Consider the following 24,931-nt stretch of genomic DNA (forward strand, 5'->3'; position numbering starts at 1 on the left):
GGCTATCGAGGAGGCACCTTCGGAAGGCGGGGGGTGGGGTTCCTCTCGCTCACATAGAGACCCACGCAGCAGCTGGGCAGGGAAGGGGGGGGGTGAGTTGATCACATATACATGCGCTTGTGCGTTGTGGCCTGTGCCCGGTGGCATCGCGCGTGTGCGTACCCACGAGGCTGTCCGGGGGTGTGTGGCGCGGATTCCCACGACGAGCCTCGGACGCGTGTGTGACGGGTGCCAAAGCGGCAGAAAGCAGGCTGAAGTGTGTGCCAGTCACGGTGGGGCGCTTTGGCTACACGCGAGAGGGAAATCGCTGTGTGTAGAGGCGAGTGTGTCTAAGCACCTGCTTTTTTGTCGCGGTGGGGAGAGAAACGCTCGTGAGAGAGGTGCCGGGTAAATGTTGGGATCCGTGCCTGGGGAATGCTTTCACGGTCATTAATGGTAAAAGTGTATTATGCACATGGCTATGTGAGAAGGTTGTTGGTGCGATATTCAAACACACAGAGAGAGATATCCTATCCTTTCTCTATCCATCTGCACAAATACAAGCTCGGCACATACTGGCGCAAAACGAGTGGGTTTTAAAGGCTGGGTAGAATGGAAAAGTGAGGAATCCGTCCTTTATGGGACCTGAGAAATGTGGCCTGTGTAGGTGCACAGATTTGAAAATAAATGCATGTCCGAGACCTGGGAAAATATATCTGTTCATAGAGAGCATGTAATACTTAAATAGCTGTATATTTCACTTTTCTACAAAGAGTACACATTTCATGAAAACATAACCACACTAAAAATATTAAAGGCATGAAAGTACATTAAGGTGATGGTATGTTTTCTGAAAACTGGGCCGCTAGGTATGCAGATTATGCGCAGGAGCAGCCAATGGTGCTTTGTTAATTTGTGTGTGTGTGTGTATGTGTTTAACACCCAGCACCCACAAAGCCTAATGGCTGCTTCTCTCTCCCCTCCCCTCCCCTTCCCCAGGGCTTTATGTAGACCAAGGCTGGCACTTAGCCGTGGAACCTGTTTGCAGTGCTTCTGCTCAGCACCGGTAACATGTGGAGCACACAGGCACAGGCTTGCTTCCTTCCTTTCTGCACTGTGTACGTACAGCAGCCTTCTCCAACCCAGTGCCCTCCAAATGGTACAAGTCTCATTAACCCCAGGGAGCACTAGGCTGAGAGAGGAGGGCAAAGGCTGCATCTTTCAGATGTACTTGAGCCCCAGCACCTTTCATTTCAAAAATTAAGCACTTTAAGAGAAAGACACAATAAAAATGGCCAGGCCACTTTAAATCGCTGAAGTGCAGAAGGGAACCACTACAGGGGGAAGAAGGAGGAAGGGCCGGAGTGGAGGCTTGCATTGAGTGACTGAAGAACAGTTAACTTGTTGCCTTCACTGGCCCATCAGGAGCTGAAATGACCAACTCAAAGACCCAGGGAAGAAAATTTGATTCAAAGCCATTCTTCACACAATGCATAAATGAACTGCTGGACTTCACTGGCACAAGACATGGGGAGAGGTATAGGCAATTAGACACATTCTGAGATAGATCTACCGATGAGAGCCCGTTTGGCGTAGTGGTTAGAGTGCCAGACTAGGACCTAGGGGACCAGGGTTCAAATCCCCACTCAAACACTGCCTCTCAGCTTAAACTACCCAAACTTTCTTTGCTGTGGGTATTAAATGGAGGGTGAGGAGAACCATGTGCACCACCTCAAGCTCCTTAGAGAAAAGGTGAGATATAAATGCTAAGTCATAAGGGCTAAATGGAACATCCACAGTCTGCTGCAGTATATCCCTGATGCTCTCCCGATGTTTTTAAGGCTGGTTTAGGATTTTAAGAGGCCAAGCCCAGCATAAGGGAACCCAGGAACAAACTTGTACCTACTGCAGATAATTAAGAAGTATTGAGATGTGATTGGCTGAACAAGGATGAGCATCGTCTAAGCTGCTGGGAAGAAGGCTTCCATTGCATCCTATCCACACTACTGCATCTACACCCTGATCCTCTTGCACCTAAATCACAGTCCTGTCAACAGAAGCCAGTGGTTACCCCATCCATGTCAGCTGCCTGGTAGCTGGAGGAATGGACATCTGCCATAAATAAGTCCCAGCATTCTCTTCCTCAAACCACAGGAACCCAGTTTGTGAGTTTATTCTAGCAAGACTGTTGGAGCTCCCACAATTGCTTTCTGAGATCATCATGTGAACACACCAGAAAGAGTTGGCCAAGCATCTTTTTCAAAGGACAACCCAAGACATCAAGTCCAAGTGGAATCCAATACCCCATTCACAGAAGAGGTGGGATAATAAATTCAGGCATAATTGTTACTGGATGACTACCAGAACTCATTGCACGACTCCTCCGGTATGGTTTCAGCAGCTCCGTGTTTTCCCAGGGTAATTCATTTTTGTTGAAAGACACCAACTGTGTGTTTGGGGGAGAGGTGTTCATGTGCCCATAAAGAGGGTCTAAAGACCAATCCCATCCAAAGTGGAAAGCTGGCATTCTCACAAGTGCTGTAGTTTTGGTTTGCTACTCTGTCATGCCAGCCACCACCACATAAAGTTCAGCATGGGGCCCGGACTTGACTTAAAACTATTATGCACGGACTTTGGGAAATCTGGTTTTGTGGATTGGGACAACCAGTGCAAGCGAACTGCAGCAAGTGATAGACATTAAAAGAATTAGAGTAAAGAGCAAGACTTTTAGGAGGGGGGAAACACACCACCTAAACAAATAAATACACCACAGTGCCCATTATCTCCACTAAGTCCCATTATCCACTTACCCTTCCTCTCTTCCTCTACTTTCAAGGCAGGCTAAGCCATGGTGGCGGAGGGGGGGGGGGAGAGAGAACATTGGTGGCACAAATATCCACAAAACTATTATAGCCATACTCAAGTCATTTTTTGTCTTGTCTGCTGCTTTCTGAAGGCAAGCCCAAGCAACAGAGCAGGTCAGCTAGAGGGGGTGAAAGCCCCAGGAGGGTTCAGATGCAGCACACCTTCTGTTAGAGAGGTAATTCTATCTGCTCTGTGTACTGATAAGGCCAGAAGTTACAGCTTCACTAATTTCCCTTCAAACTGGAAACAGAGGAAAGTTGGGGCTAGGCAGAAGCACAAGAGTTTGCAGTCTAATTAACTGTGTGCTTTTTTCTGGGACCTGTAACATTTCCCCCACTCCCATGCTAGGAAAAAACCCAACCCCAGATCACACGTGTGTGTGTGTGTGTGTGTGTGTGTGTGTGTAAAACCCAACCCCATATATATAACGCTCCAAAACACTTATTTATCTAAAATCACTTATCTTTTCCATGTAGCACTTTAATATTAGTCAACTTTAATATTAGTTGTTTTTGTTGCAACATCCTAAAAAGTCTTGTGGCACCTTAATGTCCAAGAGATGCATTGAGTGGCATGAGCTCTAGCCCACAAAACTTTATGCCACGATAAATCTGTTGGTCTTAAAGGTGCTATCAAACGCTTTGTTATTTTCTCTTTACCAATGCAACACTTGGTCAATAGCAGTCTTGCACTCTCTTCAGTTTGGATATAATCATCTGAATGCTTTGGTTACCCTCCCTTGGCTATTTGGTATAAATTATTCCATATTGTATTTGGCATTGGAAGTTATTTTTCCCATTGTTCTATTTTATTTAAAAACCCAAAACCATTTAAAAATAATAATTTTTAGTTGCTAAATCAAACAAACAAAAATCATTTTAAAAGAATATAACTCGAGGCAACATTTAATATTTCCTGCCAGGTGAATGCAAACCGTTCAACCCAGTATCCTGTCTCCACTGCCACATCTGATAAAAACCTGAGAAGCTACAGGGTCATCAGACCCATCCATTGTCTGTCTCTCCTTCATATTTAGGGATACCTTGCACTCCAGTTGTTTATCATCATCATCATCATCATCATCATCATCATCATTATAGGTTTTCAGTCACCAAAACTCAAGATTATTCTATTTGTAGGTTGAATCCAGTAGGTTCATAGTTCATGAACCCTGACTTTGATCCAAAAAAACATTTTCATAATTCAAACTGAGATTAATTGCAAGTTAATGCATGTTTTCTATGCTCACATGTTCTGCGTATGACTAAGCACCCAAACTCTGCCACCTTTGCACATGCTCAGATCTATTGATATATCTGTTTACTTTCTGAAGGAAGTTAAAAGTCCCATTTGCACTGCACATGAGCATGATATGGTTTTACCGTAACAAATTAGTTACTCTGTGCCAAAAGAACCAAGCTGTTTAAAAGTTTGGATTTGAAACCATGCAACAACCAATCAAGCAAAAGGCATGTGGAAGAAACAAATTGGAAACAGCCAATGATGGTGTGATGCATGAGGTTGGAAAAACAATGCCACATTACACATGCCAAATGCCCAGGCTGCACTTGGTGTTTACATGTGGAAAAAAACTAGATATATTGAAATATCAGAAAACTTCTGTCTGAATTAGTACCTCTAGAATCAGAGAATTGTAAAGTTGGAAGGGACTGCTAGGGTCATTTAGTCCAGCTCCCTGCAATGCAGGAATCTTTTGCCCAATGTGGAATGGCCTGAGCAGACACATTTTTTAAATTAAATTTGTATACCGCACTATACATTAAATTTTTATACCGCACTATACCCGCACTATAGTATACCACACTATACCCGCACTATACCTTACAGAACAAAAACACAATTCAAAAACACAAAATACATAAATAAAAACAAAAACAGCCCACTAACTCCCCCCTCCAGGCCAGGGATGGTATGTCCTGACACAGGTCAGCTGGTAACTCAATGGCAGAGACAGGGGCTGACCTAGCACGACATCCATTTGAACAATTCCCCTTCACAATTTGTAGCTGATGGAGTAAGTTCACCCATCACTATTTGGAATTGTATGTATCTTCTTTTACCATCTTTCAAGCAACAGATGCAAGCCTCTTTCTTATTATTTCCAATAGCTTTTTAGCTGAAATAGATGTTGTTATAGCTGCAATTCTGTTTTTTTATCCCTTGTGGTTGCTGCTGCTGGGTTTTTTATGCATGATTTTATTTTACAGTATAGTATTTTATTATATTTCAATCCAAATAACTGTAAAACTCTTTTGATGTGGTAAGTAGAGCGATTGGACCATGAAATGGTCGCTCGACTACCCATTCCAAAGGAGTGACACTGTACATTGTGGGACCAAGGTTATTGGCTGGTGGCATTTTGTGATAAGCATGTTTTGTTGTTGTTAGTGTCAATGCTGTAAGCAAACAAAAATGTTAAATGGCTTTGTTGCTTTCTTCGCTTATGCAGCAAATTTCTTCCTCGGGACATACAAACAGGGTTTTTTTCAGCTGGAACTCACCAGAACTCAGTTCTGGCACCGCTCAGGTGGGCACCATTGCCATTATAAGAGAGCAAGGGTGGCGTACATAGTGAGTTCTGGCACCTCTTTTTCTAGAAAAATAGCAATACATACAAGGAATCTTCAACCACACCTGCAGGGCATGGTTTACTCACAGTAGTGAGAAAAGGGCAGCAAATAGAACTTCTCTTTCATTTTCCAAGAGACTAACAGCACAATCTTATACATACCTACTTAGATGTCAGTCCTGTTCGCACTCTTGCCACATCCATGAGCCAGGAAATCAAGGGCTACTGTGAGTCTGCACTCCCTGCCTTCCAGGGTGAATATCAGGGCAAAGGGGAGATTCACCTGCCCCATCCCATCAGTATATGCTCCAGTGTTTGCTTTCCTTCCCATCATACTCAATTTTTCTTGGATTAGACTGAAAGCCTGCAGGCAGACACTATCTTATCTTTTGATATCTGAATAGCAGTTAGATAATTTAAGGACTTTATAAGTGTTAAGGAATGAGAACAATACTCAGAAGGTTTGGTGGAGAAAGGATTGCAGCCCAAAGCCAGTATGCTTGTGAAACATGGACCACTTATAAATGCCATTTCCAACTCCTTGAAAGATTCTATCAACGGTATCTCCAAAAATGTTTACATATCAGTTGGGAAGACAGGCGAACTAATACCAGTGTACTGGAAGAAGCAAAGATCACCAGTGTTGAAGCAATGACTCTTCAACATCAACTTCGTTGGACTGGTCATGTTGTGTGGATGCCTGATTATCGTCTTCCAAAGCAACTGCTCTATTCCGAACTTAAAAATGGAAAGCGTAATGCTGGTGGTCAACAAAAGAGGTTTAAAGACTGTCTCAAGGCATATTTTTTTAAAAATGTTGTATAAGCACCAACAATTGGGAAACACTTGCCTACGAGCGCTCCAATTGGAGAACAGCCTTTACCAAAGGTGTCATGGGCTCTGAAGACACTTGAACTCAGGACGAAGGGGAGAAACATGCTAAGAGGAAGGCACGCTTGGCAAATCCACACCATGATCAACTCCCACCCAGAAACCAATGTCCCCAATGTGGAAGGACGTGTGGATCCAGAATTGGCCTCCACAGTCATTTACAGACTCATTGTTAAAACTGTGCTTATGGAAGACAATCTTACTTGGCTACGAGTGATCACCAAAGAAGAAGAAGATGTGTGTGAGAGCGTGCATTGCAAGCAACTCCTGGGCTTGTGCAACAGGTTAGAAAAAATATAAGAAAAAATGAAGAGAATATACCACAAGCAGCTAAGGAGTGATTAATCTGAAATAGTAAAGTAAAGGTAAAGGGACCCCTGACCATTAGGTCCAGTCGTGTCCAACTCTGGGTTTGCGGCGCTCATCTCGTGTTACTGGCCGAGGGAGCCGGTATACAGCTTCCGGGTCATGTGGCCGGCATGACTAAGCTGCTTCTGGTGAACCAGAGCAGTGCATGGAAATGCCGTTTACCTTCCTGCTGGAGCGGTCCCTATTTATCTACTTGCACTTTGACGTGCTTTCGAATTGCTAGGTTGGCAGGAGCAGGGTCCGAGCAACGGGAAATCACCCCGTTGCAGGGATTCAAACCGTTGACCTAGGCTCTGTGGTTTAACCCACAGTGCCACCCGCGTCCCTGAAATAGTAAGAGAAAGGTAGAAATAGGAAGATCTCTAGCAGACTGCAGACATCTGTATTTTCAGTTCTTTTGTGGGGATCAAGTGGGGGGGGGGGAAATCTAACATGAGAAGGTGAGATCAGACACAAACCTTTTCCTCTACTCCTGAGTAGGGCTGGGCTGCACAACACCAAAATTAAAAGGTCCAATTTTTCTCCAGTCCTCAACTCTTGGTGTTTAAGGTGACTTTCAGTGCATCTACTCCAGGTCAGATTTCCCTGTGTTGTTCTAGCAAGGTGAGAAAATTGGTGTCCAAGTCCTGCTTTGGCTTTCAAACATAAAATTCCCCAGACCAGAGAAGTTCCTGCAAAAGAAAACTAGATCAATGGTAGAGTACAAGCTTTGCATTCAAAAAGCATCAGCTTCCAACCCTTGCATCTTCAGGTAGGGTTGGGAAAGAAATGCTGAAATGCTAGAGAGCTGTTGCCAGTCAGTGCAGACAGTACTGAGCTAAGGTCTCTCTCTGGCAGTTTTGCTTTGTTCCTAAGAAACTTTAAAGGGAGCAAGACACAGAGAGAATCTTCTCACACGTTTTAAAAGGCAGAGGATAACTTACTTTTCATGAGAGCAGGCAGGCAGACAAGACCATTGAACAGAAGGCAGCAAGATGGATGTGGGTGAACTGGTGAAAAATCAAGTTAAGGGTATGTGACCTCTACACAGAAGAAGTGTAGGAACAGTCCATCTATTTACCTATCGTTGGTACAATAAGCCCAAATCTAGCAGGGCCAGAAAGAAGGAGGAGACTGCTTGTGGTCAGGATGACCCTTAGCCCTTCTGCTTTACTGAGAAATTATCCCATTAATAATGTTCCCTCTCAGCCCAGCCTGGGGACCAGCGTTGACTGACAGCTGCTAATTCACTGTAAATGGCTAGTGATTGCTCAGGACTTCCTTCCCCACCCAAGACCTTACCTTATCAAAGACCATAATTACAATTGCTATTTTGTTTTCCCAGATCAGCAATCAGTGTTTTTTTTTTTGCCACCTAAACAGCTCCTGTCAGCCTGATCCATGAGTGACAGATAAAGCTCCACCCCCACCCCGCCTCACTCATTCACATCCACACTTCGCCCAAGGAGGGCACTGCACTCTTCAACACTGCTTTGTTGAAGCCGAAAACAACATCCACACATTCTCTAGATGAAAAAATATATATGGAAAACTTGAATGGAAAATCCTGTCTGAAATTTTCCCCGATAATAAAAGTGTCCCTCCTTCTTTCTGAGACACTGTAAAAAACTACTTTGACCACTGGAAGTTAACTATGTAAATCCTAAGTACTGTACTATTATTGCATATAACACTTCTGATTAATAGTATTTAGTTTTTCTATAACACACATGGCAGAGATAGATGATAGAGATAGATAGATGATAGATAGAGAGATAGATAGATAGATAGATAGATAGATAGATAGATAGAGATATCGTAAACTTCTGAAGGCAAGTGAGTGGATTCATGGAAGGGGATGGATCTTGTTTCTATTGCCACACCTTGTTCATTTAGATACCCAGAAGGAGCATGGGCATTACATTTTCTTCTGTGCTGGGAAATGAGAGAACACCCCAAGGACCCCTGCAGTGTAGGGTACATTAAGGTGAACTCCCATTTTGTGATCGGAGAGGCAGCAGCAAAATTCCCCAATGATGTGGTGGCAGTGCTACCTGCTGCCACCAGCTGTGCTCTGAATGGCGGTGGCAGCAGCAGGAGGAAGAGTCACTTCCCAAATGATCAAGAAATGGACCCAGCAGCAATGGAGGAAACTGAGTTTCCTGCTTACAAAGAACACACAGAGAGATCTTAGCTTTATTTGTATTTTCCTTGCTATTTATTTTCTATTTCTCTAGAAAATTTGTAGCCTCCTTTATCTTGGAGGCTCAAAGTGGCCCACAGCCCAAATTTAAAATAATCAAAAAAAGTAAAAAAAACCAAACCCAAATACAACATTATCTTGAACTCTTAACTAGGCTAGATGTTAAACAAACATCCCTTCCACCCATCTTCTTTTCTTTAACATTTGTAGCCTAAGTACCTAAAAACTCAGACTGAAAAAATAGTTTATGTTGCCTAAGGTGTAAACATTTTACTGTTCCAAATGCTTATTTCCTACATTTTGTAGAAACTGACACAATTGGACGGTGCATTTCTTGGATACAATTCAGCAAAGAGAAATGATTCCACCCTCTGTTCCTCTCTCCCACCTAAGCTCAGCTGGGGTATCCAAGGAACCATACTCAGCTTCTTGGTCCCCTCAATGGATCACCTTACAGAAGATCTTTCCAAGAGAAACTTTGCCATATTAATTTGCTGTCTTTATTTGTACATGGCATTTCTTATTTGGACGCCCCTGGCAGAACAGATGAATTTCCTAATACTGTACTGTACGTACAGAAGCCACTATTGTCGGTAAGCCAACCTGTGTCCACAAGGTGGCAGTCTGAAGACACTAAACAACATTTGTTTTAACCTCTGTTTTACACCCCCACTCTTTCTTTTGGGAGATGCTCCTTGGCCAGCTCAGCGATCATATTGCTTAGTCTTGTTTTTGGAGTACATTTATCCAAAGCTGCTTTGTATCCATTTGTGTTTTTTTTAACTTTCAATTTTCTTGATTTTTTTTTAAACACCCAAACCCTTCCTTCCTTAAAGTTCATCTCTTTAAGCATACATATGCAGCTAAGTTTTAACTTGCATCATCCTTCCTCAAGATAAACTTTGCTTTTGAACAAACCCTTGTTTCTGGTGCCTGTTCCAACTGTTGATTTTTCACCAAGGCAGAAACAATGGAGTTGTAAACCTCTCTCTATAGGACCAAAGCCTGAGGCGAGAACAGCAGCTGATAAAAGAAGGCAAACTGACCATTGGGCCAGCTGCTCTCAGTGCGTCAGAGTCAGACCCCTCCTTATTACCACCATCAACTACCTGCCCTCTGGCCAGACTGGCACCAATCTGCACAACTGCTCACAAGGAGAAGGCAAGAGAAATGGAGGAAGCTGCTCCAGCTCCTCACTCTGGTCACTGCCTGTATGCTTGGTGCAGGCAGGTGAACAGGGACTGATAGCAAAGAAGGAGTTGAGGAGGAGCAGGAGAGTGATAGTTTGGGGATCAGCAGTGGGACCTCTGAACTGGTGGGGGGCCTTAGCACGTGCCCAATAATGCTGGCATCTGACATCAGCCCTGCTGCAGCCTCATGATTATATGTCACACAGGCGAAAATGGAAAAGCTATATACTTAATACAAAATGAAAAGCTTTTCAAAACAAAAACTTACCGGTAAGACCATTTCCATTATTCTGGAACAGCTGGTTCACTCAGGATATGATATCTCAAAATGGATGTTGGACATAAACCATAGAACACTTTCAACTTTTGAGCACCATTTTGAGACCTTGCCTCTACTCCCCACCCACCATGGGTGTTGCCCCTTCTTTTTCCTTTGCTTGTCATTACCCTTCAGACAACCAAGCTGGGCCATGTTCAGCTGATATAGACTTCCCCTTCTCCTGCTGCCCCCTTTTAATGTCTGTCTATATTCTGTGAATTCTGTGATATCAGAACTCATGAAAGGGCCCTTGGCCTAGGCTAGGCTTGTTTAAACCGGAGATGCCAGGGATCAAACCTGAGACCTTCTGCCTACAAAGCATTTACAGTACTCTACCACTGCGCTGCAGGCACGCCCTATGGAATCCTAATGCAATGCAAATTCATTTCTGCCCCCGTTTCTGTTTGCTCAGTGTGGATGGATAGCAAGCTTCCTGTAGTTCTATTACCGTAATTCTTCATAGTCCATATGATGTCCTGCTCCAAATCACTGCCTTCTCACACTTTCCCCTCCCTCCATCGGGAGGACTAACAGGTCCAAATAAATATTTTAGCATACCTGTGATTTCTCTTCCCTCTCCCTCTCCCACTTTCGCATTTTTGATTATGATTTAATACTACAGGAGGAGACGCTCACCTTCAAGGCACTTTAAAGTGTGATCCCTCTCCTGTGGGTCACTTCAAGCAGACAGGCATTTATGGACAGCCTGAGCTAGAATTTGCGTATCCCCCTCCCTTGCCAGTTTTGTTTAATCCTTTTCAATCCTGGTTAGCCTCCAGAAGGCTTCACGTCATCTTTAGCCAAGTTAATCCTGGGCTACACAAATAACTTTCTGTGAATTATTTAATTTTCTAGCTTGCGCTGTTTCAAGGCCTCCAAGTGCGCAACAATATATATCTCTATATATTTAAGCTCAATCAAAGCACTGCAAAATGAATAAAACTGCTTTGAAAACAGTTCCTGGAAGGGATAATCACCCACTACTTGCATCTCCCCATTCCCACTGCTAAACTAAGAACCTGGGAGAGACAACAGTGAAAGTTCTGATTAGATGAGTTTCAGTCTTGGCTCAGATCAATGCAATTTTATAGGCAGGTGTCTATCCTCCTCCTTTCCTAAGTGGGAGGGAAGGGTGGTAGTTGGGAAACAAGGAGTTACAGCTGCTCAACCTAGCCCCCAAATCCGCATGCTTAAAGCTCTCAGGGAGATAGATGGCCCAAAGCCACACCGATGTTGCATCATTGTTCTCCCCTCCCTCCCTGCCTATACTTCAGTCCCATAAAAATCTGGAAGGTGTGGCAATGGAAGGTCTCAGCAGATTTATACCTTAAGCAAGGAAGGTCTTTCAGCCCCCAATGGCACTTGGCCAATGAGAACAACAGAGTTCACAGCACATCTCTGCAAAGGGGACCCATATTAATGCAGCCTTACAGTGACAACAACACCATTGCCACAGCTGGGTGACTCTCGCTTGCCCCAGGCGAGACTGTGAGACCCAATTAACATCCCCTCTCTCCCAGGCTCAGGGAGCTCCCTAACCCGGCTTTCCAGGGCAGGTTCCATGGGAATGATTTTGTTGTTTATACCCACAGCACAAACCTGGCCTAGGGGCATCAGCAGCCATGCATGGGAGCAGGCCCTGCGCTTGCGATCTTTGATGATCAGTAGCTGAACACAAAAGCTGCAATTCCCAGGTAAAGGCACCAGCAGAAGCGCCTTGCTGTCTCTCCCTCCCTCCCTCCCCGTTCTGTGTTGTAAAGGCAGGGTGATAGGTGCAGGTGAACTATCCTAACACAAAGTATCAAGACAGAGGGGTGGGACGTAGCAGCACTGAGCAAGTCCTATGGCGTGTTTATTTAAGGAATTAAATAATTATTTAATTGCGCCATTTAATTAAATAATTATTTAATTTGGCTGCTCTTCGGACAGAACTAAAATAAGGCTCCTGGAGTGGTTTACAAATTACTAAAAAGAACGTAACAATCCTGCGGGATCACGCCAATATCCCATCTAGTCCAGCATCCTGTTCTCGCAGTGGCTGACCAGATGCCTGTGGGAAGCCTGCAAGCAGGATCTGAGCACAATAGCACTCTGCCCACCTGCAATTCCTGATATCCAGAGGAAAAGAAATAGTCCCCTGCCCTCCAGTTACAGCCCAAGGGCTCCTCCACTCCCATCTATTTATTGAACTTTCATCCTGATTTGCTTGCACAAAGCTCACACGGAGGTTAGATCGTATCTGGATTTTTATTGAGCATCTGATCTCATTTGCTTCCAGGGAGCTTATACATCTTCTCATGGATAATTTGTTCACCCTGCACTTTTTGATGCATTTCCCTGGCGCTTCCTTGACATTAGCACATACACATAACCAAACTGCTTTCCCACCCCGCTTCCCCCCACCCCCACCCAGGATCCTGGAGCAATTATGGGATAAAATAGCAATATGAATGACTATGTTATCCGCTCCTCCACACTCATTCCAACACAGCCTGGCACTGGCTTAGATACATTTTTGGGGCACGGGCTTCTGAAAACAATTTAAATGCACCTCACAGAATCAGCCCTATCTAAAGCAACCGGAGACCCTCCACGCGTTTGCTGCACAGAGATGACAGCGTTTGGGTATGGGTATGTCATCAAATCTGGATCTGAGGGTGGCTCGGGCAAACATCAGAGTGCAGGATGCTGTAATTTTAGACCTGTTTGTTTACTTACCAGTAGGCCTAAGCAACCTTTACCACATGGCTTTCAGGGCCTCTTGCCTCAGCGATGGCTGAACTACTGACCCTGAGAGTTGGCAAAACACTCGGGTTGCACTCTTGACATCCTCACTTCGAGGTGATACTGCTTCTGCGAGAAATATCCTGCTGCCCCACCTCGGTTCATGGTGCTTACCTGGATGCCCTCACATCAAAGTGGGGAAAATGCTGCTCAGTGTACTTGGTGTGTGTGTGTGTGTGTGTGTTTAGGTGGGGCAGTTAAGGTTTCCGAAGCATCCAAATACAGCCCCATTTCAACAAAGGCTAGCTAGCCTCTGTTTTTATTTGTTTTTGAAAGGAGAGGGCTGTGAGGAAAAGGATCCCTGCAATACTGAGTTCATGAAATGTGAGTTGTTTTGACTTATCCTATTGACCTGCTAGTGCCCCTCAGGGGTTCCACAACTATGATTTACAACTGAGCACGAGAGGTGTAGGAGTGCAGAATTTTGGCGTTGCACAGGACCCCGCTGAAATTTCTACATTCCCACCTCCATCCCTGCACTACAACTTCTCATCTTTCAGGATGTCGGGGTTACAGACCCTTTAGATTTAAAATTGTGGCAGAGTCCTTTAAAATGCTATGCTAATCAGAATAGAAATAGAAATACTTTATTGTCACTGTACCACATGTTTACAGTGAGATTAACCTGTTGGTTCGGCTTATCATGCTACTTTATCTCCTGCCCGACCTGGCACTCTTCAGATATTGCTGGACCTGAACTATCATTCTTCACCATCACCAGCCATGCTAGCTGTGTCTCATGCCACCTGGGACTTGTAGCATCTTACCTGTGGTGGCTGCAACACTGTGTGTTTGTCTTGGCTGAAAATCGCTAGGGTCTGTTACAGCATTGAAAGCACGTGAACGCTTATGTGTGAAATTAGCTCCAATGTATTGGGGCTGCAAGCTTATTGGTGCACCACTATATATGCCCACGCACACACTTTCCCTCCAGCAGCTTCTGAAGTCTTCAGAACACAAGAGTTTGAAATTGTCATCAGGTGTGTGTGGGAGAGAGATGGGGGCCCGCACACACATAGAGTCTGTGTCTAAGGGGAAAGAATAGGATTAGAGGGTCAGGATAGGGCAATTGGTCCCCCTCTGGAGATGATGCTATCAAAACGGATTCAAATACTTTGTGCAAATGAAAAGGAAGTCCTAGGGGAAGGAGAGCTTGCTGTCAGAGGTTGCTTTTGATAAGCTTTTCCAAGGCAAGGGGGCTGTTAGTTGGTTTTCCCCAGGCTGAGAGAGACAAGGCATATATGGTGCTCTCTCTTGCTTTTAGTGAAAGTAAAGAAACCTAAGGAAAACAGGACCTAAGTCAGTGTTTCATGAGTGAGTGTAGGTAGCTTGGTAAGTGCTCCTAGTGGAAATACTAAAGCACAAAGAGCTAATGCAATCCCTGGTGATGTTAACAGAGTCATGCTGATCTTTGGAGAGCTGCTTCTGATATGGATGGCAATATTTAAGAAGCAGGGCGCTGACATCTTGGTGAAAGTGGTGAAGACACACATTCTACTGCTGAGCACATTGCCATGCAAAACAGAGCCAAGTCCCCAAGAGTGGACTATAACATTCTGTAATAATCCAGGCACCCCTGTAAATCACTGGGAGCTGGATATTAACTGAAAAGCAGTTGGGGGGGGGGGATAATGTCTCATTGTTCTGGTCTTTGCAAAGCCATTCTCTAGTTTTAATGTAAGAACCCATGACATAAGATACACCACATGCAGCCCAATGGGATATTACTAAATGATGCTTCAAAGCGGAGACACCAAAAGCAGCTTTAAAAGATATCAAACGTGCTCAGAAGGCACACAGAAGAATGAACATTCAAATCTTTGCAACTCTTCAAAAAATGTTTAACAGGAGCATTTGACAAATCTCCCTATACGACTGTGGGTTAGTTAGAACAATTAAGGATTCAGAATCTGCAGCAAACTTCTCCAGGGTCATTTAGTGCAACTTTGTGCTCTTTATAACATTGTACCAGTTCCATACTAATGCTATGCCCTAGCACAGCTTTCACCAACCTAGAGCCTTCCAGATGTTTTGGACTAAAACTCCCATCAGACCCAGCCAGCACAGCCACAGGCCAAAACATTGGGAGGACACCAGATTGGCGAAGGCCGGCTTAGTGGATCTGCGAACTGTATCCTGATGGCATTTGGAGTTTTAGATGCATCAGCAAAAGTTGAACTGTGCACTGCTTGAATGATAACACCTTACCCTTGATGCAATCACATGGATACTTTGAATAGGGGAAAGCTAAGTTTATCATAGGAAATACATGGTGGATAGGAAATATCCTAGTTCTAGCTAACTAAGGTGAATATGCAAAGAGCCACTGCAGGAGAGAGACAGAGGAAAGATGCATTCTCTCCCACGATGGTATGAAAAAGAGAAGCAAGCAGGAAGTGAGGTCAGACACCCTGAGAGTGTCAGTCTAGAATCTGAGGTAAGGTCAGCCCAGGTTATATCAGAAAGACAGTCTAGGAAGCATGGGGGTTCATCTGTCTTTCTCCCCACACGAATCCTTGAGTCTTCAGTATCCGGTATCAGTTCTACTCAAGAGTAGGCCTGTTGACATTAGGTCCATTAAACTTCAATAGGCCTAGCCTGAGTAAAACTTAGTTGGATGCAACCTTGTGCCATTACTATAATATATTATGATCTAGGGCCTTCCAACGAAAATGTGAAAACAAAACCATTTCCTCACTGTAGCAAAGCAGGCCAAGGAAAGCTCTAGGCACCAATCATGATGGCAAGTCTGCCATCTTGTGGCTGCATAGCCTGTTGTTTCATGGAAGTCCTACAGCTGCTAACCACTAACTAGTCAAGCCTTTTGCAGGATCCGTACTGGGGTGGGGGCTCTTTGCCACCCTCTTCTCATCTGGAGGTAGGAGAATCCCCATTTCCTTAAAAGAAAAGAGAAAGGCTGGTTGCTTCAGCCACTCCCAGAGATAAATTTTGAACAAAAACAAGCTCATACCTGAAGGTTTTTCTCAGCTTCTTTACTGCATGCCCAAAATCCCTTCTAGAGATAGGCAGGTAAGGTGTGCCATGTGCTGTTGGTACTTATGACAGGAAAGGAATGTGATATAACAGGGGTCCCCAAACTAAGGCCCGGGGGCCAGATGCAGCCGTCGCCTTCTAAATGCGGCCCGCGGACGGTCCAGGAATCAGCGTGTTTTTACATGAGTAGAATGTGTGCTTTTATTTAAAATGCATCTCTGGGTTATTTGTGGGGCATAGGAATTCATTTTTTTTAAAAAAAAAAATATATAGTCTGGCCCCCTACAAGGGACAGTGGGGGGGGGGAAGACAGTGGACTGGCCCCCTGCTGAAAAGGTTTGCTGACCCCTGTGATATAACATTCAACCATCACTACTTCAGGGAGTCCCTAACTAGCCTTCAAGAATCCTATTCTGTGGGTGGATAAACCATATTGCCTCTTGCAAGATTTCTGCAAATATCGGAATCGTAATACTTAGGAGCAAAACTAGACATTTGCAGGATATGAATGCGTATCTGAGTGCGTATCCAGTGTCAGAACAAGTATCAGCTAATAACTTTAGGGGAAGGTTCCAGAAAAAGCCATAGCTCAGTGGTAGAGTGCATGCTTTTGCTTGCAAAATGTTCAACTTTCAAAATGGCTTCAGGTAAAACTGGGAAATATTGAAACCCTGGAGAGCTGCTGCTGGTCAGTGTTGACAGCGCTGAGCAAGATGCACAAATTGTCTTGACTTTGTATATGTTCCCTATGTTGCCACGTCCTCACTGGCACCTATGGGAACTTTTCTCCCAAGGCTCTTAACTTCACTTGCAGAGTGGTTGTTCCAGCTGCACTGGGGAGGGGAGATAAGCTTCCCTACCACACTGCCTTCTCATTAAAGATTGTGCGCCCTCTACCCCCGACAAGACCTGCAACTGAGTGGGGGTCATACATGCTATGCATTAACAAATATTTAAACTTGACCTAAGAGAGCACAGAGCTAACGGTAATTTCTTTCACTACACAGTTAATTCTGTCTTGGCATTGTATGTGAACCCACAGTCCTCTTTTAAGCGCGGCTTGCTTGGTCATTCGACCCCCAGATACTCACCAAGGTACAAAGGCACAAGGCAAAAGCAGCTGGAAAGCAAACCTAACTTTGGAGAAACAAGCCATGGTTCGATCATGTATGGGAGAACCTGCAGTTTTTTTTTTAAACAAACCATGGCTTGATGTTATGAATGAACCAGGCAATAATATCTCAATCAAGTAATACAGATTTTGTAGTGAAGTATAGTATTGGGAAGCTAGGCACTCATCTTTAGTCAAGAAAATAATAGTGCTAAGACATTAGTATTTTTTACAGGGCAATGCTATGTCTCCTTCAAAGAAAGTCCCATTACTCCTAGATTAGGGGTGCAGAACTATAGTCTTTAGTAGTGCTACTTGCTTAAAACTTGCATACTAATTGTGTATTTCTTGGCCCTTACTGACATGTCTATAATTCTTTTATTAATTCTACTGACTTATTTTAAAGTAAAAACTACCAGCTATTTAAATTGAAGCAAGCTCCCAGATCTTGAAATCAGGCAAACTGGCAATGACAAGATTGGTGCTCAAAGCCACTTATATGTTACTTCCCCAGACAAGCTGAGGGAGTGATCCCATGTGAAGCCACTTCTGGGAAACAGCAAAAAATCCTTTCATACTCATCATGTATTTCAAGAGGAGATGATAAAATCCTGTAGCTGGAAAGCGAGCGCCATGGTGCTCCACGGCTCTCGATTCCACACTTCCCACCAAGAAAAAAAAGTTCAGAGTAGTCCACATATTGCAAACACATTTATTCCAAAAAAGCAAAACTTGTTAGAGAGATGGCACAATGTAAAAACAACTAAGTCCACAAGTCTCAAATGCAGTTATGATCTATGCCTAATTCACACACAGCTCTTGACAAATAAAGGATGAGAAGGAACGACGAATGGGAACATAACACAGGTTCTATTCCTTCTCCCTGGCATAGAGTGCATTTGGAAGCAATCCTTTTAAAAACTCTCTACAATACAATATTAGAATATGGCTAATATAATATGAACGAATACATACAGTGGTACCTCTGGTTACGTACTTAATTCGTTCCTGAGGTCCATTCTTAACTGTTCTTAACCTGAAGCACCACTTTAGCTAATGGGACCTCCCACTGCGCCGCCAAAGCACCATTTCTGTTCTTATCCTGAAGCAAACTTCTTAACCTGAAGCGTTATTTCTGGGTTAGTGGAGTATGTAACCCGAGGTACCACTGTATATGGTTTTAAAATTTGATTAAAAATAAGACCTGGTTTCCCCCCCCCCCCAAAAGTAAACCCTGCATAAATCTGTTTGGGCACTCCAAAACCAAGAACTAAGGCACACAAGCTTCAAGAGAAGCATGTCTCTCTTGACTGCCTCACCTGCAGAGAAAACAACGTAACACACATCAACAGCAGCAGCAAGTTTGGGCACCTTTCGAAGTACCGAAAAAATCTGACCAGAAGGCACAACAGGAAAGAGTTTTCTCAGGGGGAAGAAATGTGTTTGAGGAGTCTTCGGTGATTTGCCAAACAGCAAGCTATTCCCCCATGTAGTCAGTAGCACCAGTTGTTACTTGTGTCAGCCATCAGCTTCGTATAGAAAATATGAGAAAGGTTTTCAAGAAGTTCAGCTGCAGACTAGTAGCACTGCGTTTTAGGAAGAAGAAAACCAGCAGCACCTGGAAGGAAAAAAAAAGTTTGATTATCTGTGGTGGTGTAAGTTTCTATGCACACCAAAAGGGGTGAACCACTAAGCCTTCTTCACCACAGCTAGCCACATGCAACAGAGAAAGTTAACTGCTCAATGATAAGAGCATTTCCTCTGCGTGCAGAAGGCCCAAAGTTCAATTCCCAGCATCTCCAGGTAAGGCAGCGAATGTCCTCCTCATGAACCCCTGCACAGCTGCTGCCAATCAGTGCAGGGGCCAGCAAACTTTTTCAACAGGAGGCCGGTCCACTGTCCCTCAGACCTTGTGGGGGGCCGGACTATATTTTGAAGGAAAAAAAAAAAGAATCCCTATGCCCCACAAATAACCCAGAGATACATTTTAAATAAAAGCACATTCTACTCATGTAAAAACACCAGGCAGGCCCCACAAATAACCCAGAGATGCATTTTAAATAAAAGGACACATTCTACTTATGTAAAAACATGCTGATTCCCTGAGCGTCCGCAGGCCGCATTTAGAAGGCGATTGGGCCGCATCCGGCCCCCGGGCCTTAGTTTGGGGACCCCTGGTGTAGTGGTTTGATTGCTGGACCTTGGAGAGCAGGGTTCAAATCCCCACTTGGCCATGAAGTTCACTGCATGACCTTTGGCCAGCCATTCACTCTCTGCCTATTCTACCTCCCAGGTGGGTGTGAGGATAAAAGTATGTGGTGACTCTGAGCTCCTTGGAGGAAAGGTAGGGTATAAATACAATAGAGAGGGAATATTGAGCTGACTGGACTCTGCATATGACTGCTTCCTTTATCCCTATAGCTCTATTTCCTCCCAAGGCCAGAAAATGGATGACAGTGTAGGGCTGGTAGGCCCGGTCATATTAAAAAGCAACTCTGGTGGCATGGCTGCTGTCACAGAGTCAGCTCCTGTAGCTGGAAGAACACCAAAGTAGAGCAAAAACAGCCGACGATGTAACCTCCCCAATCTTAGCACTGCAATGGCCCAGGTGGGCCTCCTTTTCAACCTGCTGTGGCAAACAGCACAGCCAACAGTCACAGATGATGGGAGTTGTTTTCCAATAAGATCTGGAGAGCACCAGATTGGGGGCATCTGTCCTCGTTTCTTAGCTGCCCAACCTCTCCACAAACACGTACCTTCAGGGAGATGTCAGGCTAAGATTTGCGTTGCTTCTTGGCTGGCTTGATAGGAGGTAGCTCCCCTTCCTCCTCTTCCACGGACACGTCCTCCTCACTAAAATCCTCGTCATCTTCACTGAACTCATCATCCGAGAGGTCCTTTTTGTGAACTGAAAGAAGCAGCTGGAACTGTTACTTTGCACTATGACCTGGCGAAATGCCCCCAGCCCCTCCTCTCGCCATTGCTAGTCAACTTCACCCCATTCCTAAGAGTGTCTCAAGCGGTGAATTACCTGTGCCTGCCAAAGCATCCACACAACATTCTCCAGCTCTCTGCCTTATGCTTCAAAGAAGGGCTAGGTACCATTCCATCATGCACACCTGCCCATGAGATGGGTGGCCAAGTCCTCCTTCTCGCCTGGAGGATGGCAGGAGGAGCAACCTACACGCAACTCTGAACAGAGCGCACCACTGAGCAAAGCCACACATCGGGTGCTTAGGACTATATAAAGGACATTCCTCCAAGTAGCCTATCTTAAAGTGTCCCCCCCAATGCCTCAAGACACCTCAACAGTGCCTTCCAAGGTGGCCTGGCTCTCCTTGGCATGTGCTATTGTTGCTGCTGCTACTTTAATCACAGGAGGTACCACAGCTTCTTGCTTTCTTTACCTTTACCTTAAGACAAAGAAAGGAGGGACACAGGGCAGCTGGAGTTGGGGCCTTGCTTTTCAGTGTGACCAACCAAACCACCTTTTTTAAAAGTAAAGAGTAGGGAGCAAAAAGGAGACACACTGCTGCAAACTGGGGGAAAGCAGTAGGTATGTATTTGATAGGGACAGTTTCTGTACCCAAGTATAGCCACTTTTCCTTCAGGGAGGGGGATTTTCAAGTATGTGTTTCAGCTTGTGTGACTCAGACCCAGCCTCTGCCTTGTACCCAGTTTCTTGTCTTTTACCAGTCCCCCTGTGGCAGCCATTTTGTGGTGGCGGCCACAACAGTTCCTCAAACTCTGCTATGTGCCCACAGGTCCAAAATGGATGGAGGAGTCTGTCACAGCACATCCCTCCCTAAGAGATAACACCCATCTCTTAATTTCTAGGAACCCCCTTTGCTCTCAGTAGCTCCCCAAATCCCAGTCCAGCCTCCTTACAGATTTGGTGTTGTCCTGCAAGGTGGACAGGTCCAGATCCTGAGCGCAGGCGGAACGTCACCGGGGGTTGGAGCTCGAAATCTTCCAAACACAACTGAGAAAGGAGAAGGAGAGGCAGATGTGATCGAGGAAGGAATGTCTCCAGATCCCATTTAGAGCAACCAGACTCTGAGCTTTCTTCTTCCCCTCTTGCTTCTGGGCTAGAGAGCCAGGGCGCTAGCAAGTCTATTTTCTATTATCCAAGCCATGAAATTCTCACAGAGCTGAAAGGGATTTGACATCTTTCTGCAGGGCCTGCAAGACAGAGCTGTTTCGCCAAGCCTTTGGTCGGGGTTCAGTCTGATTCCCCCCTTTTTTGTATAAGACAAGCATTAAAGAGGCTCCTAGCCCGCTCACAAGTCCTTTATAAGACCAGTGGTAACAGTTGGCCCTGGAGAATATTAACCACTCTCAATTTTACCTGTGGTCTGCCATCTGTCCAGATATTAATTTGCTCTGAACTAATCTTAAGATGTATTTTAATTGATTGCCTGTTTTTATGTTCTTTGTTTACTGTGTTAGTTTTATGATGTTAGCCGCCCTGAGCCCGGCTCCGGCCGGGGTACAAATAAAAATTTATTTTTATTATTATTACTAACAACCGGAACAAATTAAGTTCTCACTGACACCTTTCAGGTCACACAAAAACACTGCATCAAACCACACATTTGAACTGATGACCTAAAGGAGCCTGCTCCAAGACAAAGATCTCATGTCTTGCAAACCCAGCCTTCTCCCCCACCCTCACCATGTCTTCCTGTTAGCCCTTTCAGACCCTGCAGCCACCATATGCCCACCTCCCATGTTGCCCAAGCACCCAACTGTTTCTTTTACCGAAGGTTGGCACGACAACTTTAGGTTGGCCACTGGCACCACAATCTCTTGGTCCTGATAGTCGTGCCCCACGAACTCCACAATATTGCACTCATCCTTGGCACCTTCTGACAGGCAAATCTTGAAGATGGAAGGACAAAGTGGAAAGAAGGGTAAAAACCAAAATATTCAGCAATACTTAACAAAGAGATAATACCCCCCTCCCCAAACCCCATGAAGAACAAGCAGCTAGGAGCCAGGAGTGTGAGATCATCCATTAACAGATGCAACCAGAAGAGTAATAAAGCATAACCTCTACCCAAAGGCCTTCTAGGGAACTTTAGGCCCCTCTTCAAAAATAGGAGCATGGAAGTCCAATAGCCAACTCACAGCACAAAACTGGGCAAACTTGGTTTGAGGCTTATCCTTCCAGACAACTAGAAAAGAAACCAAGTGGTGCCTAGTATTTGAAGAGGGATTTGCCTTTGTAGAACTCCTGGTCACCTCTGGCTACTAGTTGAGTTCTCAAATACTAGGTCATGCTAACGGGTCTGGGTCCTGGTATTCCAAGCTCAGGATGTAACCTCTCTCACCATATTCAGAGCCAAGATATGATCAGAGTCATCTTCGTCAGACACTTTAAAAGTGTAGGATCGGGTACTGCTGTTCAGCTCACATCCTGGGGTGGGGGAAAGAGAAACAAACAAATATCGCAACTGATAAGTCGATTTTCTAAAAGCAGCACATTTGCAAGAAACTGAACAACTTCCTTCTTAACCCTCTCGAGCCAGCTGTTTGAAATATTTATAAAACTTTTAGAATGGTGTTTTCTTCACATGCTTCTGACTTTAAGCTGTTAGGTATTAAATTTATTCTTGTAGAAATGAATGGGAAAGTGAAGCTACCAAATGCATAAGCTCACTGGGTCCCTTCTGTCCTCAGCAATTTCTCAAAAGAGGGCAAGCAAAATAACTTGAAATTTTACCTTAAATTCATTTTTTGTTTGTTTATACTACTTCTAGACCACTAAATAATCTTCCTGTTTTTGGGAGGTGGGTGGGGAAGATATTCGTGAGTGGAGTAAATTTTTCTCCTGGGGAGGACAATTCTGCTCTATGCTTGCTTTACCTTAACACGGAAGTTAACATTTTCATTGTGTACATTTATAACACTGCCTTCTTCTTTGTAATATCCTTTGTTTGAGTGGGGGGAACATTATTTACTACGAGTTCAATACAGTATTTCATCTGGGCACTTTGCACATGTCCTTGTTTTACTTCCCTCCCTCCAGCTATTCCTGATTGACCAATGAAGAAATTAAATTAACATTACAACATCTGGGTTAGTCAGTGTTTTGTTGGACCCTAGTACCAAAATGATACTGTAAATAAAATAAGGTGGGGATGGGGATAAAGGTGTGTGATTCAAGCTAAGAGGTATTCTTCACTATTGCAAAAGCAGTTGTGCTGCAAGATGGCGTTTGACCATTTGGAAACAAACCCAGGAGTCTTTGCAAAGTTTTCATATTTACCATTCACTTTTTAATTCTTCCCTTTCTTGCATGCGTTTTTGAAATTAATCAGATTGTCCCCAAGATCTTTTTAAACAATTTTCAGATGCAATACCGGTAATTAGTTTCAGTTTTCTAACAAAAACTTTTATTGCTCTCATTAATATAGCTATGATATCTCATACTGCATGTACACAGAATTTATATTTCATTTGCTGGACTGCCGCAGAAGGATATAATCCACTGTGCTATGTTCCCGACGTAAACTAGAAGGGCCCAGAAACATTATTTGTAGTCTGATTCTATGTACCCGAAGGCCGAAGAAAGTCTCACTGGGGTCAGTGATGCACGTGGACTCCAAAAACCACGTGCACAGAACTGCTGTTCTAGGGTCAAGAAATATTCGCCGCTCGTCTGATTACAACATAGGCAGATCTTACAGTAGGAAAGATCTAATGCATCTTCGGTGGGAAATACCCCTCCTCCTCCAATGTAACGAGCCAAGCAAGCCACGTGGACGCATCTGGGGCTTTAAGCGGAACACGCGGCACCGGGATAACTTAGCGTCGCCACGCCACGTGCTTCCGGGCCCTGAACATATAGAGACCCAGTTCAAACAAATCCAATTACGGTCAAGCCTAAACGACCCAGATCCCAGTAGGAGGTTCCTCTGAACAACCCCAAATGCCTTTTCCTGTTTTACCCCAAAGGGCCCCGTTCCCCCCCCCCCGCCCTCCACCTACATGCTCGCCTATCCCCGTTCCCTCTCTTTCCAGGCAGCGACAGGCCAGCCCTCCTTCAACTCACGGAACAAGAAGCTGCTGGTGCAAATCGGCGGCTTGACTCCATCCGCGATGCACTCCAGATCCAACAGAGAGGCCATGGCTTGCGCCGAAAGAGAGCGAGGAAGGAAAAGAGGCAGGAAGACGCTCGCGCAGCGGAACCACCTACGAGCCCGGCTTGGCTTAAGGCCGCCCCACCGGCAACGCGAATCCCTTCTCCAATAGGCGGACGAGGTAGGGTAGGCGGTCCCTCCGAGGTAGGCGGGCGAGGTGGGTGGTGGGTGATCTAGTTTGCTTTGGGGGAGTTTTATATGCGCCTTTTAAGAAAAGTCTGTTTTTCCAGAGAGCGGGCTTGCTTTCGTTGCTTTCCCTCCGGGAGGAGAGACGGCGCTGTTCGTGCAAGGATCATGGAAGGATCCGAAACGAAATGCGTAGTCTTAGCTGGCGAGGAAGGGTGGGGGAGATAGGGGGGGATCGCTCTGGGGCGCCTTGGCCCCCGGGGTATGCAACAGCTCCCGGGCCTCTTCTCACTGCATATCAGTGGGTGAGCACTCCAGCTGGCTAGAAGTGGAGTCGTGTCTGCCGTGGACGACGCACGCGGTATGCAGAAGGTCCTGGGTCCAGC

At 44.9% G+C, this 24,931-nt stretch overlaps 1 protein-coding gene and 1 long non-coding RNA gene across 2 annotated transcripts in view; one reads left to right on the forward strand and one right to left on the reverse strand.

Annotated features, from left to right (window-relative positions):
• Positions 1-24,397, forward strand: part of LOC117047085 — a 90,864-nt gene extending 66,467 nt beyond the window's left edge. Inside the window, exons 4-5 of the long non-coding RNA XR_004426661.1 lie at positions 11,978-12,079; positions 24,301-24,397. This is a non-coding gene — a long non-coding RNA (uncharacterized LOC117047085). The remainder of the gene's footprint in view (positions 1-11,977; positions 12,080-24,300) is intronic.
• On the reverse strand, positions 18,557-24,456 carry NPM3 (nucleophosmin/nucleoplasmin 3). The gene is made up of 6 exons (XM_033149850.1): positions 24,332-24,456; positions 22,608-22,693; positions 22,036-22,155; positions 21,163-21,256; positions 20,031-20,182; positions 18,557-18,892 (listed from the first exon to the last, which is right to left on the reverse strand). The coding sequence occupies exons 1-5, from the start codon at positions 24,405-24,407 to the stop codon at positions 20,049-20,051; spliced, it is 510 nt and encodes a 169-aa protein (XP_033005741.1). The 5' UTR covers positions 24,408-24,456; the 3' UTR covers positions 18,557-18,892; positions 20,031-20,048.
• Positions 24,457-24,931: the final 475 nt, after the last annotated feature.

Source organism: Lacerta agilis, chromosome 5 (assembly GCF_009819535.1).
Source record: "Lacerta agilis isolate rLacAgi1 chromosome 5, rLacAgi1.pri, whole genome shotgun sequence".
NCBI classification, from domain to species: domain Eukaryota; kingdom Metazoa; phylum Chordata; class Lepidosauria; order Squamata; family Lacertidae; genus Lacerta; species Lacerta agilis.

What these genes read in the sequence shown, in the direction of transcription:
- NPM3 (XM_033149850.1), bottom strand. Translation starts at nt 24,407, where the DNA reads ATGGCCTCTCTGTTGGATCTGGAGTGCATCGCGGATGGAGTCAAGCCG. An exon ending in CACCAGCAGCTTCTTGTTCC is followed by an intron (nt 22,694 to 24,331) that starts GTGAGTTGAAGG and finishes CCCCCACCCCAG; the next exon opens with GATGTGAGCTGAACAGCAGT. An exon ending in ATATCTTGGCTCTGAATATG is followed by an intron (nt 22,156 to 22,607) that starts GTGAGAGAGGTT and finishes TCCATCTTCAAG; the next exon opens with ATTTGCCTGTCAGAAGGTGC.